Source organism: Phyllopteryx taeniolatus, chromosome 11, assembly GCF_024500385.1.
Source record: "Phyllopteryx taeniolatus isolate TA_2022b chromosome 11, UOR_Ptae_1.2, whole genome shotgun sequence".
NCBI lineage: Eukaryota > Metazoa > Chordata > Actinopteri > Syngnathiformes > Syngnathidae > Phyllopteryx > Phyllopteryx taeniolatus.
In genome coordinates this window covers 1,648,088-1,664,125 of record NC_084512.1, presented here as the reverse complement: position 1 = coordinate 1,664,125, position 16,038 = coordinate 1,648,088, and the positions used below count along the sequence as shown (strand labels likewise).

Genomic DNA, 16,038 nt, shown 5'->3' with positions numbered 1-16,038 from the left:
GGGGGTACCGCCAATGTTTTCAGCAGTTTTGATTGTCCGTTGCAGTCGGAGTTTGTCCTTTTTTGTAGCAGCACCAAACCAGACTGTGATGGAAGAACACAGGACTGGTTCGATGACCGCTGTGTACAACTGCCTCAGCAACTCCTGTGGCAGGCCGTGCTTCCTCAGAAGACCTAAAGCATTTTTTCCCACTAGCTGGAGCAAGATGTGATGAATGGGGAAAAAAAGCAGACTTGGAGAAAAAACATGACCACACATTATGGATTTTTTTTAAAGCATTATATACCGACATTGGACGGACATTCAGCTTTGTTATATCCATTTTCATTTTAAAAGATGTGCAGTTTTGTGGACTCATAATTCCATGGGGAGTCGATTGAATGTGATGTACTTGCTCTAAGTGGTTTCTTTTTTTAGATGCGATTCTGACTTTGCCTTGTTAATTTCACTCCATACATCAGAGAGTGGAACAGCGATACAAGTAAACTAATCTTTTGTACAGGTGTGCCTGTTCAGTACAGCTTCACTGGTCTCATCTACTGGTAGTTGTGGAAAATTAAAGTAGTCACAGAAAGTTGTTTAGATTTTTCCATTATTACCTTTGCCTTTTGGCTTCTGAGTGATTAAAATAAATGTTAGATGTTTACTGAGTACTATAAAGAGATTAACATTTGAGGGATGATTATCAGGCATGACCTTGTAATAGGGTTGCCTTTGGGAGAAAATACAACTCCAATTCCAATGAAGTTGGGACGTTGTGTTAAACATAAATAAACACAGAATACAATGATTTGCAAATCATGTTCAACCTATATTTAATTGAATACACTACAAAGACAAGATAGTTATTGTTCAAACTGTTTATCCGTGTAATGTTTTTAGCAAATAATCATTAACTTTGAATTTTATGCCTGCAACATAAAACACTCTTTCACAGTCAATTCCCCAATCATAAATCAAATCGTCAATTGGTTCCTCATGTTGATTTGAAGTTCAGAAATATTTTGGAGTTTCATGCTGAAAGGAAAAAAAAAATGCTCATCATACAACCCCAATTCCAATGAAGTTGGGACGTTGTGTTAAACATAAATATAAACAGAATACAATGATTTTCAAATCATGTTCAACCTATATTTAATTTAATACACTACAAAGACAAGATATTTAATGTTCAAACTTAATTGTTTTTAGCAAATAATCATTAACTTAGAATTTTATGGTTTCAATGGGAGACAGGTCTGGACTGCAGGCAGGTCAGTTTAGTAGCCGCACTCTTTTACTACGAAGCCACGCTGTTGTAACACGTGCAGAATGTGGTTTGGCATTGTCTTGCTGAAATAAGCCATGAAATGACGTTGCTTGGATGGCAGCATATGTTTCTCCAAAACCTGTATCTACCTTTCAGCATCAGTGGTGCCTTCACAGATGTGTAAGTTACCCATGCCATTGGCACTAGCACAGCCCCATACCATCACAGATGCTGGCTTTTGAACATTGTGTCCATAACAGTCCGGATGGTTCCTTTCCTCTTTGGCCCGGAGGACACGACGTCCACAATTTCCAAAAACAATTGTTCCAAAAATGTGGACTCGTCGGACCACAGAACACTTCACCACTTTGCATCAGTCCATCTTAGATGAGCTCAGGCCCAGAGAAGCCGGCAGCGTTTCTGGGTGTTGTTGATAAATGGCTTTTGCTTTGCATAGTAGAGTTTCAAGTTGCACTCCCGGACATAGCGCCGAACTGTATTTACTGACATTGGTTTTCTGAAGTGTTCCTGATCCCATGTGGTGATATCCTTTACACGTTGATGTCGGTTTTTGATGCAGTGCCGCCTGAGGGATTGAAGGTCACGGGCATCCAATGTTGGTTTTCGGCCTTACTGCTTACATGCAGTGATTTCTCCAGATTCGCTGAACCTTTTGATGGTATTATGAACCGTAGATGATGAAATCCCTAAATTCCTTCCAATTGTACGTTGAGGAACATTGTCCTTAAACTGTTCGACTATTTTCTCACGCAGTTGTTCACCAAGAGGTGAACCTCACCCCATCCTTGCATGCGAATGACTGAGCAATTCAGGGAAGCTCCTTTTATACCCAATCATGGCACCCTATTGTTCCCAATTAGCCTGTTCACCTGTGGGATGTTCCAAACAGGTGTTTGATAAGCATTCCTCAACTTTCTCAGTCTTTTTTGCCACCTGTCCCAGCTTTTTTGGAACGTGTTGCAACACTAAAATTCTAAGTTAATGATTAATTGTTAAAAACAATCAAGTTTATCAGTTTGAACAATAAATATCTTGTCTTTGTAGTGTATTCAATTTAATATAGTTCGAACATGATTTGCAAATCATTGCCCTCTGTTTTTATTTATGTTTAACACAATGTCCCAACTTCATTGGAATTAGGGTTGTATATTAATTAGGGAAAGTGCTGTGAACCAGAGATTATCCAGAAGGATCAATGTTATGGAATTGTATCGGCAGGATGGGTGAAGGTGTAAATTTATGTGATCATCTAATCTAAGATATTGTGATATTAGAACAATATCATCATTGACATATTTTTAAGACAGGCACTACTGTAAATGGACAAAATAACCGAGACACAGCTTTTAATCAGTGAATTAATCAGCTGCATCTTACTGAATTTTGAGCAATGTTGAGGAGAAGCGATGTGGAAAATGGATGGATGGATGGTTTAACATTATGGTAACAGCTTTGGGCAGCAATGTGATTCGCATGTATGCCGTATAGTCAGAAGATCTGGGTTTGATCTCTATTGGAAACGTTTTGTGTTCTCCCTGTACTTGCATGGGTTTCTCCTACATTCCATACACATTCCTGTTTGTTTAATTGAAGGCTCAAAATTGGCCATTGGTGTGAATGGGAGTGTGAATTATTGTCAAACTTTATGTGCCTTACGATTGACTGGCCACCAGTGCAGGGTGTACTCCACTTCTTGCTCAAAGTCAGATGGGATAGGCTCCACTGAACAAGCGGTCTAGAAAATGGATGGATGGTAACAGTTTGGGGGGGGATTCCATTTCAGTACAGGTACAGTATGTGTACCTCCATAACCGAAGACAAATCAAAATGTATCTTGATACCCTCTCAGTGATGATACATTTCGAGAAACTCCAGACGCAGTTCAATCCTGTTATGATGATCATGATTTGACAGTATTACAGCATTGTATTTTTCATGCAAAAGGCATCGCTGGAACTTGTAGACAAATGGGCGGCTGTGCCTCAGTAGGTACAGCGTGTTGTCCAGTGACGGAAGGGTCCCTGGTTCGAGTACCGACTGCGACTGTCCACATGTTGAAGTGTCCTTGGGCAAGACACTGATCCCTAATTTGCCCCCCAGTGGACCGGGCAGCGCCTTGCATAGCAGCAGTTGCCCATTGATGTCTGAATGTATGGGTAAATGTGAGGCTTTGTAAAGCGCTTTGGGCACTGTGATAGTGTACATAAAGTGCTGTATACCAGTAAGTGCAGACCATTTACAAATCCAAACAGGTGAAAGAAAAATACAATGAAAGTGGCAGTCTTTTAGCTCCAAAGAATAGACACACATTTTCATACATTTTGAGCAGGGTTCACACAACTTTAATAAACAGATATATGACATCATGACTATTGATATATTTACTGACTCTTAAGCTATTGTAAAGCATTTTAATGTGTACAGTATAGTATACAGTATAGTTAGAGTATAACTGTATTTTGTCCTCCAGGGAGCCCCAGGAGAACCAGGTCTGTCTATCATTGGACCAAGAGGACCACCGGTAAGTGTCTTATCTCACTCAACAGTGGCTGTTACACATTTGTATTTGCTGCAACAATTTATATGAGTTATGCTACAAATAGTTTCAGGTTCAGCAAAAATAAATAAAAATCATGCGACGTATTGAAAAGAGTGGTCTCTTGATATCACGTGTGATTGGACAGGGCTGATGTTGCTTCGGCTCGCACGCAGAGGAAGCAAAAGTGTGTTTTGTTGTGATTATGTAATGGCAATGCAATCAGATGACCATCATGTTGGGATTGACTGGCCTGTTTCCAGTGGGTACGGAAAGTTTTCAGACCGCATTAAATTTTTCACTCTTTGTTATATTCCAGCCATTAGTTAAAATCATTTAATTTCATTTTTTCATCAATAATGTACACACAGCACCCCATATTGAGAGAAAAAAAACGGAATTGGTGAAATATTTGCTGATTTATTAAAAAAGAAAAAGTGAAATATCACATAGCCATAAGTATTGTGACACTGTGACACTTATATTTAACTCGGGTGCTGTTTATTTCTTCTGATCATCCTTAAAATGGTTCTAAACCTTTATTGGAGTCCAGCTGTGTTTGATTATACTGATTGGAATTGATTAGGAAAGCCACACACCTGTCTATATAAAGACCTTACAGCTCACAGTGCATTTCAGAGCAAATGAGAATCATGAGGTCAAAGGAATTGCCTGAAGAGCTCAGAGACAGAATTGTGGGAAGGCAAAGATCTGGCCAAGGTTACAAAAAAAATTCTGCTGCACTTGAGGTTCCTACGAGCACAGTCACCTCCATAATCCTGAAATGGAAGACGTTTGGGACGACCAGAACCCTTCCTAGAGCTGGCCGTCCGGCCAAACTGAGCAATTGGGGGAGAAGAGCCTTGGTGAGAGAGGTAAAGAAGAACCCAAAGATCACTGTGTCTGAGCTCCATAGATGCAGTCGGGAGATGGGAGAAAGTTCTAGAAAGTCAACCATCACTGCAGCCCTATACCAGTCGGGGCTTTATGGTAGAGTGGCCCGACGGAAGCCTCTCCTTGATGCAAGACACATGAAAGCCCGCATGGAGTTTGCTAAAAAAAACAAAAAAAAAACACCTGAAGGACTCCAGGATGGTGAGAAATAAGATTATCTTGTCTGATGAGACCAAGATAGAAATTTTTGGCCTTAATTCTAAGCGGCATGTGTGGAGAAAACCAGGCACTGCTCATCACCTGTCCAATACAGTCCCACCAGTGAAGCATGGTGGGGGCAGCATCATGCTGTGGGGGTGTTTTTCAGCTGCAGGGACAGGACGTCCGGTTGAAATCGAAGGAAAGATGAATGAGGCCAAGTACAGGGATATCATGGACGAAAACCTTCTCCAGACTGCTCAGAACCTCAGAATGTGCTGAAGGTTCACCTTAAAAAAAGACAATGACCCTAAGCACACAACTAAAATACTAAAGGAGTGGCTTCAGAACAACTCGTGACTGTTTTTGAATGGCCCAGCCAGAACCCTGACTTAAACCCAATTCAGCATCTCTGGAAAGACCTGAAAATGGCTGCCCACCAATGTTGCCCACCAATGTTCACCATCCAACCTTGAGCTAGCGATTTTTGTGAATGAAAATGAAGAAAGAAACTAAGTCTGTGATGTATTTAAACATTCAATAGGTGTAATTTTTTTATGTCTGTTTAGTTTTACAGTAAAATTCAACTGGAGTGCCAATAAATGACTTCAAGCAAGCAACATTCACTCTTACTCCTTGCTACAATGTAGGCATCTTACCAACCTGTTGTTGTGATCACATGGGATCTGCTGGATAGAAGTGCTGGAGTGGAACATGGACTGGACCCCTTGTATAAGAGTGGAAAAGCAGAGATTTTAGATCCAGTCCGATCTGATCCTTGTTTTTTTTCTGACTTTGGACCGATTTCCGATCTCAACGGCTCGGGACCAATATTTAAAGAAATCATTTTCCATTTATTGATTATTGAATGGCGGCACGGTGACCGACTGGTTAGAGCGTCTGCCTCACAGTTCTGAGGACCGGGGTTCAATCCCCGGCCCCGCCTGTATAGAGTTTGCATGTTCTCCGCATGGATGGATGATTCTTGAATGCTTTACAGTCAAGCCAGTAAATGTGTACATATCACATCAGACAGAAACAGGAACAGCCTTGGAAAGTTGTATTGCTTTACCTTGACAATCTAAGGCCCTTGTACTGTATATCCTGGCATTAGGGTTATGGAACCCAGGTTTATGTTGGCTGGGCTGGGTTCTTTATTCAAAACTGGGTGAATGGCCTGCTAATGATAAAATGATTGTATGTAATTATAGACTGTGTGGAAACAGAAATTTTCAGGAGGTTTGAATGTGTAATTTGGCCATGGTTCAAATGAGGCAAAGCAGCAATGAGACCAATCAGAGGTCAATGTCAGTTTTCCCAGACCTCTGCTCAAATTCAATATTACTGTTAACATTAAATTATTTTACAATGAACTGTATGTTCATTTTTAGGCGTTGTATATGGTAATAATGACATTAACCTTTTCTCTCCTTCGGCGCAAAACCAAAAGGCAAAGCCACCTTAAGTAGAACAGCCATCTGTTTTTGTCATTCGTGCTTATTACAGTCGATATCTTTGTGTGCCCACTCTTCCTGGATGGTAATAGGCATCCCTAATGAATAACAGTCCATGGAGGGAGAAGGTGGTTTACCACAGGGATGAGGATAACATGAGGGACTGACAACTTAGGCAAGTGCACAGTTTAAACGCTAAATTGACTTTCCATAACAGTTTGAAATGTATCTGACTGACAAGTCTGGACCTTGTATGTATTATTTGAAAAAAAAGAAATTATCACAGAACATGTCCAACTTTTTCATTAAAGGATATGCTGTCTGTAATAATAATAATAATAATAATACATTTTATTTAAAAGCGCCTTTCAGGACACTTAAGGTCACCGTACCGTAGAGTCAAAATCAAAACACAGAAATATGCAATTAAAAATAGACAGTAAAAATAACAATCACAGTGAATAGGCCTGTCTAAAAAGGAGAGTTTTCAAGCTGGTTTTAAAGCTGGACAAAGAGTCCATGTTCCTAATGTGAGGGGGGAGGAAGTTCCAGAGCAGATGCGCTGAGCGGCTGCAGACTCTGGACCTCATGGTGGACAGTCGGGCTGGAGGAATGATGAGGGTGATGGACGAAGCGCACCTCAGAGTTGGAGTGGAATTGTTGATGTGGAGGACATCAGAGAGATACAGTATGAAGGCGCGAGATGGCCTTGAATGTATCGAGAATAATTTTATAGTCAATGCGCTGTTTGATTGGGAGCCAGTGGAGTGAGAGCGGCTGAGATATGATCGGTTGACAGTGTTGTGGTGATGATGCAGGCGGCAACGTTCTGGACCAGTTGGAGTTTATGGGGAAGACCAAAGAGGAGGAAATTGCAATAATCCAGACACAATATTACCAGTGAGTAATGTCTGGGTATGTTTAATCTGTTCATGTATGCAGGGAGATTGACTTGATATGGACCTTTTTCTCTTACTCAATATCCATTCGTAAGTTCCACAATTTAGTAGTGGTTGGCACGTATTCCAAACCTTAATACAATGAGAATTGTTCGTTAGTTAGAAGGCTTCTCCTGGTTCCATTTTTATACTTCCATGGAAACAGCTCTTCCTTGTAATTTCGAAGACCAACTTTAAATTTTTCTCTTTAGGGCCAACCTGGGACAAGAGGATTTCCAGGGTTTCCAGTAAGTAAAAAACACACACACACACACACACACACAGAGACACCCCCCCACACACACACAGTCAAAAAGAGTTTCAATAGAACAAGATCAATTGTGTGAAAGTGATTTGAAGATATTTTACTCAGTTAACTGCTTCCACAATGCATGTCATTCATCACTAATATTTCATCAGCAGGACCATGCATAGACAAAACACACTTTTTTTTGCTAAACATACATTGTATTCATTTAATATTTTGCTCTTCACTATTATATTTTGACGGAAAGTGTCTTCTTCTTTTATTACAGGGTCCAATTGGGCTGGATGGCAAGCATGTGAGTTGACCCGAGTCTCCCTTACTGTATATACTAAGAAACCAAGGTCCTATAGTGAAAAATAGCATAATTAAGACAAAAGATATAAATGCCATTTCTGTTCTGGGGATGTTTGAAAAAAGGTATGATGGTCAAAGTTTTGGTTCTGGAAACCAAACTGTTAAATTGATACAAGGCATGGACAACTGAATGTATTTACGTCATATACAAGTTTCAAGTTCACAAGTTATATTCAAGTTCACAAGTTACACTGAAAGGGTCTTAATCCTAATTTTACTGTTCCCACAGGGACAGAATGGGGCCAAGGGTGACATGGTAAGCATTATTTAAAACCATTCAGCTAGCTGAAAAAAAGCTATTTCACTATTACTGGCAGATGCGAAAGGGAATTGAGGCTATACAATTAAAACTTCATCGAGGAAAGCTATTGGTCCTTGTTTTAGCGTTAAGGTCAATTTAGCTGTGTAATTATTTTCTGTGCGGAGAGAAGAATTAGTGCCTGACTAATCTGACTTGAGCAGAATGAGTTGAGAGCAGTGTTTCCCATTGTTTATTGAGCCAAATCACCCATTTTACATGATAAAAATCTCACGGCAGACCACCAAACAAAAATATTACAGAAAGTATGACTACTGAAATAATGATGATCCCGTCTCAATTTACTGACAAATTGGCTGACTCAGTGTGAAATCTGAGCCTTTTTTTAATTGAGCACAAACCTGATGCACTCAGAGAAAGTCACTGTTATATGAATGTCAAAAGGTGAATACACAGATGTATTGTACAATCTGCCACCTAATGGAAGAATATTAATTGTTCTGTCTATCACTATACATCGCTGGCATAGCTACGTAGACATGTCCTATTTGACATGCTGAAGCGTAATACTTTCCCAGTGGATTTGGTTATTATCAAAAAAGAAAAAAGAAAAAAAAGGAGAATGGCTAGAAATCAGCTCTTAAATGAAATGCTTCTGAGCTATTTCAGTTGTCATCATTATATTTATATAAGAGTCACACTTAAGTAACCCACCCTGGCATGCCAAAAGGTTGAATAAGGCTGAAATAACATTGAATGTTGATTATTATGATTATTTTCTCATAATGAGCACCCATTTAATTGTCCTTTTCCTCAAATATGTCAGTGAGACATTTGAGAGGCTGTCTGTTTAATATTAGACGTACAATTGCCTTCCAAAAGTAGCTTTAGTGCTGTTTAGCCTGCGGGGTCACCCTTATGGATTGTAATAGACGTGTCGGGCCCCGGAACCCCTCCCTGTATTCATTAATCAACCAGTTGCTGCACACTGACAGCTCACACCACAAGGGCCTGATGGGGAAACTGAAGGGGCTTGCTCATAACACCTTCTGTAGTTAGAATGGAGCATATAGAAATCATTTGTGTCGTGGCTTTTTTTTTTTTTTTTTTTTTTACCCTTTTGCAATGTTTCAAAACTTTATGAAACCAGATTCAAGACAGTCATTTGCTGATGTCTTTCAGGGTCAGCGTGGCCTTAAAGGACTCCCTGTAAGTCACAAACGTTGCACAATATGACACACTTTTTGTTCAGAACAAACAAAGAACTCGAACAAACTAAGCTGTTGTTTTTCTCGCTTAGGGAGAACCCGGACCTAAAGGAGAGAAGGTGAGTGTTTGCGTGTTCCAGTAAGATTGTTGTCACTGATCAGGTTTATTAATTATTATTATTATTATAGTTTTTAATTTCACATTATATTTATCAAGTATCTTCTTTTTTTTTTTTGAGGGTTTGCCTTTTATCGTATGCATAACAGTTACACGCGGAGCTATTCACACACAAAATATTGGATTTTGCAAGCATGCAGACAAGAGAGATAAACTGTCTCGGTGATAAAAAAAAAAATAATAATAATAAGAATAGGAATAATTGATTCTACTGCCCTCAAGTGGCCAAAATCATCATTTCTGCTCATCAAAGTCGACCTCCAAGAAAATTATTGTATTTTTCAGCGAGATTAATCGACAAATGTCCGTGAATACAATTTGGAAATTAACCCGGACGAAATCAATCTAATATTAAATGTTTTATCTATTTACTTATTTATTTATTTATTTACCTGTCATGGAAGTACAGCTTACAACACATACCCAAATGTGCAGAGAGATTGAATTTATCATGAGTTGTTTCCATTTATTTGAACATTAAGGCTGTCATGGTCTTATCTGTTTCTGTTTCCTCCAGGGTGTCTGTGGCGACTATACACATCGGGTAAGAAAGCATCATGTGCAAATCTATGACATTAAATGATCCTATAATTACACTGATTTTGAATCGCTGCACATGTCGACTGTTTCATTCCACAGCTGATAATGTTAGCGCTCACAAGATGTATAGTTTGCGCTGAAACTTTGGAAGAGGAGAAACTGAACAGAAGCCGGATATACAAATGACAAGTAGCTCAGTGATGGGTAACATATGCGAGGAGTTGTGCAGTTATTTGATTGCCATCTCCTGGGTTGGACTATTTGAGAGAAAACAAGGCAATTACCACCAGTCTGCTGGAGCATGTCGTGAGACATGATAAGGGCCTGTGTGAGGGTGTGCCAAGAAAAAGATTTCAATGAAGAGGGAGTTTGAGACAGTTGAGTCTACATGCGAACTATTTCCTTTGGAAATAAGTGAGTCCAAGTGAAATTTATGTTGTGTTTTATAACCAAACTCCCCGGACACAAACTGGAGATAACAAGAGAAATCGGAGCACACGGAAACTTTCTTGCTTTTTGTCTCTTTCGTAACAAAAGCAGACAAAACACATTCACCAGGGAGAAAGTGCAGCATTGATGGCAACGTCACGGGTAGTTAACTCGCTCTTACATAATGTACATTTTAAGCCCTGTTTACACCAAGCCGTACAGTTCAGTGCAGATCGTCATGTTCTGTGAGGTGTGTAGGCCAAAAGTCAACAAGGAAACGTTATGCTGCGCTGGAAAACAATGGAATTCCAACATTTTATTTCTTTTTTTTATTCATGTGACTTTTTACAAGACAAGTTTGGTTGAAAAAAATGGAGATTTCATTTATTTCCATTGTCCTTCCATTGTCACACTAGCCTGGAGTCTAATATTCCATTTAGAATTGGGTTAGAAGCTCAAACCGAATAAAAATGCTCCAGATGAACACCTCAATCAGAGTAAACAGGCCGAAATGCGCAGCGATGTTGTCGTTTACCCACTCAGCGCACGCCTCACATAAAAGCCTGGCCACCTCGGTCGGCCCCGAATGCGCCGACGGCCCCCTGATGTTGACATACTGCACGTCGACTGTAAAATGGCTGTTCTGATTCAATATAGTGGCACATGTAAACACCAGATCGGAATAGATCCCGTCACGTAAACAGTTGACCTGAGATCTTCAATCGGAATTATTTCAACCAGAATGAAGAAAGTCTGCATGCAAACCCGGCTATTAAAGTTCTCTGTTGACCTTTCATCCCTCTAGCTCAGTGGTTGTCACCCTCGTACCCATATTTTATATATTGTCGTCAAGTCGCGACCCCCTTTTTTAAAAGTGAACAAATATAAAAAACATTAGTGTCTCAAAAATAGCCAAATAAAAAAATGTGTATCGTATATTTTATTTACATGTTCCAAGTTCCTTTCAGAGCACCTTATAAAGAAAAAAAAAGTAAAATGAGCTATCACGATTGCACAGAATACAGCCACAAATTTTCACTGGACTTGTCGTCCTACGTTTTTTTGCCACTGCGCACACGAGTTCATTGCATGCCATTCATTACCTCCAGACATTGTATGTCAGTACCATCAAGGATCTCCTGTCATTGTTTTACTTCTGTACCTCTGCAGGAGTTCATGAGCTACCCATTATGGGCCTGCGACCCACCTTTGGGTCCCGACCCACTAGTTGAGAATCACTGCTCTAGCTCGACCCTTTAGGTACCCGTACGGTACCGCTGAAGTGGTTCCCACGTGACTTAAGTCGGGGAACGTTAAGAGTCATTATTTTGGTACACTTCACCAGTCGAGTCGCGTGGGTGAGCAAGAGGTGCGCCTGAATCTTCGCAAATCTTCACAATGGACAAGCTGAAACAGAATCCGTGCGACTTGGTTGGAACAGGCTTGAATTGCTGGTTAGTCTGTTAACACTCTCGCAAACTCAAGCAAGAGGGGTGATTAAATAATATTACAAACACATTTCCTGGAAGGGTTTAGCTGAATGTGTCATGCAGTTAGGTACACTCCCTTCTTTACCTTTGGCAAATGGTTAGCTGTCCACATTGCTTGCACTGACTGAAGCGACCCCTTCTCTGGCAGAGCCTATTTGTGCAGGATCTTCCCTTGAAAACCTTGGCTGCCTTGCGCTCCAGTCAACCGCTGTTGAAGGTTTGTGGGTGGCCACAAACAGCCCGATGGATAACACGTTTTGGGGGGGGAGGAGTCACCAAGTCGTGCTGCAAAGAGAGGCAGTGCCCTGAAACCAAGGCACTCCTCAAACATTTAACGCTCTCCACCAAAGACAGAGTTTTTGTTTGTTTGAAATCTAAGATATGTATAACTACTATATAAGAATTAATACTGACTTGATTTGTGTTCGTTGTACATAATATGCCAATTTTAAAACAAAATTGGACTTTTAAGCTTTCTAAATCCAAATGGTGGGGTGGAAAGCGGCAAATGGTGAGCGACAAGAAAGCTTGCCTACTGTTACACCTTTCAACCTCCATGTGGTATATATTTCCATCGAAATGGTTTTTAATTACGATTGGATATTGAAGTCTACTTGATTGTTGTGTGACTAAGCTCGCACAGAAAAATATGCTCGAAGGTTTTATCGCATTAGTGTTTTGGAAATATCTACTGTGTGGGATATGAAATGTAGGCAAGTTGCAGTCAAGTCGGTCTACTTTGGTGTCAGGGGGACGAAAAAGTTATCAGCGAGATTACTACTTTACTGCTATGTCCTCAACTTGTATTTGATGATGCTGATCATCTCAACAGAAGCGACGCATTGTACAGCCCTGTGCTGGACAGTTGGCCACAGTAAGTCTGGATATGCTCTGTAACTGTACTGACGTACTCTCTTTGTGGCAAGACTGGCGCACACCTGATCACTGCTAAACTGCAATCTAGGGGCCTGGCTATTACGAGGTGGCTTCCAAAAACAAGTCCACCGTAAGGGATGTTTGAAGATTTGGAAGCAACCCATCCCGAGATAAATATGCCTTTAAAATTGCATATATTCTTAAACATAGAGGACGCTGTACATCAACTGTCCCTATAGCCATTCCAGGCCCAGAGTTTGCTGTGCCTTTCGACTTTTGACCTTGTTTCTTTTACCTCCCTTTTATTCCTTGCTTTTCACTATCATGTTATATTGTATCTCTCTCTCTTTCCTTTATTCCTCTACCCTCCTCCCTCCCTTCAACCTCTTGTTCTACCCTCTTTATTTTCTGTGGCCTCCTGGTGACCTTTGCCCTGTGACCTTTTTTTGCACCGTTGGCCACCTGTGCATTGTGACTTCCCCTCGGCAGATGTTGCCTATCACCGTGCGCAACATGCCCTCAATAAGCCCTCTAATCCTAAAACGCCTCAAGGTACAATTCTCTCTTCCCCCTACTTGTTGCTTACCTTCTGTTCTGTCAATGCAAACCGCCTTCAACCGTCGCCAAAACCTCCCCCATTTAGCTATAATTAACCAACTGCTGCAGTTGCTACTGCTAATGACTTGAAACGTTTTGCAGGCCAAAGGTCTTTTCTGTCCATGTTGTTTCTAATAATAAAAGGACTATGTTATTCAATTCATCAATCCATTTTCTGCGGCACTTGTCTTGATTAGGGTCGCGGATGCATTAGAGCCTAGCCTGGCTAACTTTGGGCGCGAGGCGAGGTGCTGACTCGTTAGCAGCCAATTGCAGATCATAATATTTCATTGGCCAGAAAAATTTTATTTGAATGGCTGCTTGATTAATGTTGGAATGGAATCGAATAAGGTGTAAATAGGACCATTTTCACCAAAACCTTCACACTTTGAGTCCAAGTACCAGGGACTGATGGTTTCGAATGATCCCCTCAAATTGCCCTGAAAAAAAATATCCTGAGACTTCTCTATTCTATGAAAATGAAAGGCATTCAATTTAGGCAATTGACAAATGATTGAATTATCTGAAAGCCACTGAAACACTTACACTGTGAACACTGACACTTTCTTCGGCTTTTGCCAGTCTAATCTATATTAGTGTGTATACAACCACGAAATGAAGCACCAAAGACATTAATCATAACAGGCCACATTGTGTTATATTGGTCAAGGATTTTCTGTATGAACTCCCAATAGAATGTGCCAGTTGTCACAAATAGAAACACAGTAATTACTGAAGAGAAGCCATTGCTTTATTTTATACACCAAGTCAGACCACGTGGATCTTCAAAGCTCAAGCCAATTTTTATATATTAAAATATAATATATATAGTATTCTATATGTTATTTTGTCCCACTGCAGCATTGGTACTGTAGGTACAGCTCTGTCTGCAGCAACGGGAAAGTCAGTGCCACACTTGGACCCAGTGCAAATGCAAAAAAAAAAAATCATTTATCCAGAGCATCAACAAAATGTAATGGGTTGTTCATATATTTATATCAGTCTTTGCTACTCAATGTTAACCTCATAGCTTTCTCTTGAGGGTTACAAATCATCAACCTTCATTGAGCACTTTGCTCATTGTCAACGCAAATCTGTTCATTCATGATTTCATTCATACAATGTACATGTTCTTTCATTTTCAAGGTTTTTCTCAGTTACAGAGAACCTTTTCAGTCTTCTTGCATTTCCTGAATGAGTGTCACTGATAAGGGTCCCCGCATACCAATGTTCCACTGTGAGATTGTGGCATTCCCAGTGCTGTCATGTTTTCTTTAATCATTTTCAAATCTGGGGTTTGCATTAGGTGCCTTTCTCACAACTTTATTATCATACCCTAACATTGCCTCTCATATAGGGGTACTTGTTAAGGTGGTTAGTAACTCATTTGTGAAACGTTGGTGAACATTGATGGTCGAGGTTAGGTAAAAATTTATTATTTTACTATTTTAGTCGACATTTAAATTCCAACTTACGCTGTGCAAGTGAATAGCCTACACCAAAAGTCAAAGCAAACAATGTGGGGCACCGTTCAATTGTTGTAGGTGTAGGTAGTGTGCGTTTCAAGCTGTTGTCGACTGTCAAAATTAATGAAAAAGATTAGATTTCAACCATTTGTGAACTCGGGATGCTAATGCTAAAAAAAAAAAAAAAAGAATGCTTACGTCAAAGCAATGTACTTATCAAATACCATGACCTGGTTGACTGAGAATCTACAGAATAATCTACATATTGTTCTTCCCCTGTTATTTTTGGCTTGATCTTTGCAGAAAACTCAATGAGGACAGGCGATACTGGAGAATTAACAACACCCTTCATAATATAACTGTTCTTCCACTTTCCAAAAGCACAGTGACGGAAAAAGTCTCAAGAGATTGCAGTTATAGCTGTGACTCAACTCCAACTATGTGAGACTTTTGAAGTCAACCAACTTTTTGACACAGTAGAAATTCTTCTGATTGTTCCACCATACACTGCAACAACCTAAGACTCCCCAGGACTTGAAATCATTCCAAATGAAATGGAACTGCAACTGACTTAAAAACACACAGTTGTCTGCCAGTTTAAGCCAGAATAGCAAAACCTTAAACGAGATGTCCAAAACTGATAAGTGGGTGTGAAAATTAGAATATTTTAACACAGATGATTTCTAAGGGTCAAGAATGGACCTTCGGTCTGTCTTTTTAACTGCTTGCTATGCCCCCGAGCTAACCTTCCACAACGTGCAACCCCCCCTGCGGCCGGATTTGTGTTGTAGTGTGAGATTGTTGTGCTGGCATGGCAAATGTGACTCGGCCCTTTCCACCAAGGCAGGTTGTAACTAAATGTCTCTCAGCAGGGCGAGCCAGGAGCGCAGGGGCCCCCAGGACCACCAGGCCCCCCTGGTCTTCCGGGGAGCCCAGGTCTGAACGGAGCCAGCGGCTCACCGGTGAGTAGAGAATACAAACCTCTACTTAAAGTCATTTATTTCGGTTGTTGTTGTTCACCGTTATGTGCACTTGCTGTTTTGTTTGTGACACATCTGATGACCTTAAAAGAACAACATGAAC

At 40.4% G+C, this 16,038-nt stretch overlaps 1 protein-coding gene across 22 annotated transcripts in view; it reads left to right on the top strand.

Annotated features, from left to right (window-relative positions):
• col13a1 (collagen, type XIII, alpha 1) overlaps nucleotides 1-16,038 on the top strand; it is a 150,600-nt gene that overhangs the window by 75,951 nt on the left and 58,611 nt on the right. For 15 of the 22 annotated variants that reach the window (XM_061789821.1, XM_061789837.1, XM_061789825.1 and 12 more), the window contains 10 exons: nucleotides 3,741-3,791; nucleotides 7,503-7,538; nucleotides 7,827-7,853; nucleotides 8,142-8,168; nucleotides 9,354-9,380; nucleotides 9,472-9,498; nucleotides 10,075-10,101; nucleotides 12,165-12,233; nucleotides 13,382-13,444; nucleotides 15,825-15,917. In XM_061789821.1, the coding sequence (XP_061645805.1) occupies nucleotides 3,741-3,791; nucleotides 7,503-7,538; nucleotides 7,827-7,853; nucleotides 8,142-8,168; nucleotides 9,354-9,380; nucleotides 9,472-9,498; nucleotides 10,075-10,101; nucleotides 12,165-12,233; nucleotides 13,382-13,444; nucleotides 15,825-15,917 (447 nt within the window). Of the gene's footprint in view, nucleotides 1-3,740; nucleotides 3,792-7,502; nucleotides 7,539-7,826; nucleotides 7,854-8,141; nucleotides 8,169-9,353; nucleotides 9,381-9,471; nucleotides 9,499-10,074; nucleotides 10,102-12,164; nucleotides 12,234-12,848; nucleotides 12,891-13,381; nucleotides 13,445-15,824; nucleotides 15,918-16,038 lie in introns of all 22 variants that reach the window. The other 7 variants (XM_061789823.1, XM_061789834.1, XM_061789832.1 and 4 more) reach the window with 7 other exon arrangements.